The sequence below is a fragment of the Triticum aestivum genome, chromosome 7D (genome assembly GCF_018294505.1).
Source record: "Triticum aestivum cultivar Chinese Spring chromosome 7D, IWGSC CS RefSeq v2.1, whole genome shotgun sequence".
Lineage (NCBI taxonomy): Eukaryota > Viridiplantae > Streptophyta > Magnoliopsida > Poales > Poaceae > Triticum > Triticum aestivum.
Genome location: NC_057814.1, coordinates 129,418,144 through 129,421,170, shown reverse-complemented (window position 1 = coordinate 129,421,170; position 3,027 = coordinate 129,418,144). Strand labels below are relative to the sequence as shown.

Below are 3,027 nucleotides of genomic sequence, written 5' to 3'. Positions count from 1 at the left end.
TGTCGATATGGATATGGACTTTGTATGGTGCATGCGCAGAAGTCAGGAACTCAAGATGGTAACGGGGTGAAACGGGGCCGGGTATTGCCATGTGATCCCGATCCGTTGTCGGGCCGGGGTTTTGCACGCGGGGATCCAGGTCCCAGCCCTGTCCCTGTGAGCTGCTCCAGCACAACGCACAGCAGAGCGGAGTAATTTCCCCCGCTGCGATCACCGTCCCGTGGTCCAGCCGGCCAGCGGCAAGAGCTCAGAACAACCATCTACTCTACGGTGCTAGAAAATGAGCAACACGAGCACATCAAGTCTCAAACATTCCACAACATCATAACCTGTTGATGAGCATAGTACTACATTGCAGCTTAAAAAACACACACGGATGAAGTAAATGAGCACAGAAACGTATATTCCATGCATAGCACTCAAACAACGAATCAACACTTTGTAGAAGCTTGCAAATACATCCACTTGACGAGTGCATCAATGAGCTGATGATGTGTTGTAAGATTGTAAACCCTCCCGCGCATTCATGTATTTCCGTGTTCGATTAGTTTTGCTCAAATTTCATATGGAGTTTCACTCAAAAAACACTTATCGAGAAGGTTGTGAGATTGTGGAGTGTGTCTCCGCACGACTTGTGCGGGGTGGGCGAGAAAATGCTCGTGAGGCCATGGAGTCGCGAGCCGCATCCACTCGTTTCATTTTAGATGTGTTTGCCAATTTCTAGTTGACATAAACCCAATTTGTTAATAAATAAATTGCAATGGAATATCCTCTTTATGTCTCAACTTCTTCGATTATGATTAACCCGATCCCGAGCCCATGACAACACGGAAGCGGCGCGGCCCAGGTATATGCATGCAATGATGTAGATATAGCGACATTGGGTGAATACTAGACAAGATTCAAGTCGGAGCCGGTGGCGATATAGAAGCAACATCACATGTGGAGATGAGATGGGATTCGAGCCAAAGCCAGTGGCAAAGCAAACATGATGTTGCAAGCAAATGCGAGTTAGGGTGGGCTAGGATTGTGTGGGGTTTTAAGCAAAACCTTGAGCTTACGTTTGCCTTCCAGAACATAGAATCAAGACAAGATAGAGGGTTGGGGAAGGCAGAGGAAGGGTTAGCGTTGGGTGTGATCCTAGCCATCAATTTGAATCTCGTGTTGGTGTAAGAAATCTAGTTGATGGCCAATTTGTTTTCCGACCAAGTCTTGACAGAGGATACCATCGATTTTTTTTCCTATGTCTCACATTATTTTCAAAATGCAAGATTCGTTTAAATGGGAAGTCCGTTATACCAATCGTTTGCATCATTGTGTTTCTCATGGCAATATATTGAAAAATCATATCACAAGTCTATATGTTTCAATTAACCTTTTTTTGGCGTCATATTTTCCTTGACAAATATATGCTAGGATGGTGAGCATCTTCCATGAGCTGAGCACATACTTGCGCATGAACCGCTTCGTCTTGACACGCCACCGCCGGTCGCAGGTCCAGCACCTTTGAGTGCTTCACCGACCAGCTCATGCCGTCCAGGTCTAGCATTCGATTCTAGGTAAACTAGTTTCTTCTTTCTCTTTTTTGCTTTCACATTCGACTCTAAGCTGCATGAGAAGTGTTCGACGATATGCATAACTCAAAAATAAGTTTTACTCTCCTAGGAGATCAGCTAGAGATGTTCTTATACATGTGCGCGCATAATTAAATCGCTCGCCGAGAGCAAATTATCTATAAGTAGATACCGGAAGTGGTTCCCATTCACGAAGACGTGCGCAGTGGTAGCTAGCTAATTGATGCATGCTACGTGTGCAACTCTAACAACTGTAGCTTAGCCAGTAGTGCCACTTGTACGCGCACATCCAGAGTTCCAGACCGATGCAAATGGCAGCCACCGAGCAGAGCAAGACGGCGACCAGGACGTTCGGATGGCTGTACGTGGCGCGGTGGGCGGTGGCGTCCGTGGTGACCGTGCTGGCCGTGGCGGTGATCGTTCGGGCCGTGGTGGTGATGCTCCACCCCGAGAAGCTGCAGCTGAAGCTCGCCGGCGGCCGCGTGGCAGTCGACTGGATCCCGTCGATGCCGCCGCCGGGCAATGTCGTGGCGCTGAACTTCGTCCTCAGGGCCAACAACCCCAGCGGGCGCGCCTCCGTCGAGTACACCAACGTCACCGTCCGGCTCACGGACGTCACGAGCGCGTCGTCGCCGTCGCCGACGAAGATCGCCGAGTTCGACCTGTCGCAGTCCATCCCCGTGCTGCAGCGGACGGCGCACGAGGCGATGGTGAGGGTGACGATGACGCCGGGCGAGGACGTTCCGATGCGGTACGTGCGGGCGCTCTTCGAGGGGCGCAGCGTCGACGGCGTGGAGATGATGCTGCGCGGGGTGTTCCACAGCCACGTAGCGATGGCCAGCGGGGACTACGTCACCACCAGCGACCTGGCCACGTACTACTGCTGGCCGGTGACCATCGCCGTCGGTGGCTCGTCCTCCTCGTCGTCGCCGGACTACGCCAGCGTCGTCGTCACCGACGCGCCGTGCCTGGACAAGTCGGAGGCCCCGGCCATCGTGTGAACTGAGGCCAGCTCCGCTCCAACGGTAGTAGCTACGTGATGCCATCCGTTGCCTCCCCCATGGATCAACCAAGCTATGCCTACCGATCCATCTAGCTACCTGCAATCTACTGTATTTACTAAATTAGTGTACGGTAGAATCGATTGATAAGGCATGGATGGCGATTGATCGTCGACCATTGTTGCTGCTTGTATGCCTGTCAGTGTGACTTTAATTTGAGACAGCACGTACTCCTTGCAGTTAATTGTGCATGTGTCACGACTGACGACGAGCGGCACTGCGGCAGCAGCCCGACCTACCGAGTCTTTCGCCGTGGCAGGTTTAACATTTACTACACGCGACGCTAGTTGTCTTGGTACGTATGGCTAGACTAGCTATCTAAGGTACGTGTAGTATGAGAGCGGCGATGGCGCGGACGGGCTCGCGCGCTCCTGCTATCTGGCAAGGACGGA

At 51.9% G+C, this 3,027-nt stretch overlaps 1 protein-coding gene across 1 annotated transcript; it reads left to right on the top strand.

The window, feature by feature from the left end:
* The first annotated feature begins 1,699 nt into the window (after nucleotides 1-1,699).
* Nucleotides 1,700-2,807, top strand: LOC123166360 (uncharacterized). The gene has a single exon (XM_044584152.1). It carries the CDS (start codon nucleotides 1,880-1,882, stop codon nucleotides 2,573-2,575), a length of 696 nt encoding a protein of 231 aa, XP_044440087.1. The 5' UTR covers nucleotides 1,700-1,879; the 3' UTR covers nucleotides 2,576-2,807.
* The last annotated feature ends 220 nt before the right edge of the window (nucleotides 2,808-3,027 follow it).

Bases quoted from the DNA above. Each gene is read 5' to 3' on its own strand.
- LOC123166360 (XM_044584152.1), top strand. From the start codon at position 1,880: ATGCAAATGGCAGCCACCGAGCAGAGCAAGACGGCGACCAGGACGTTC.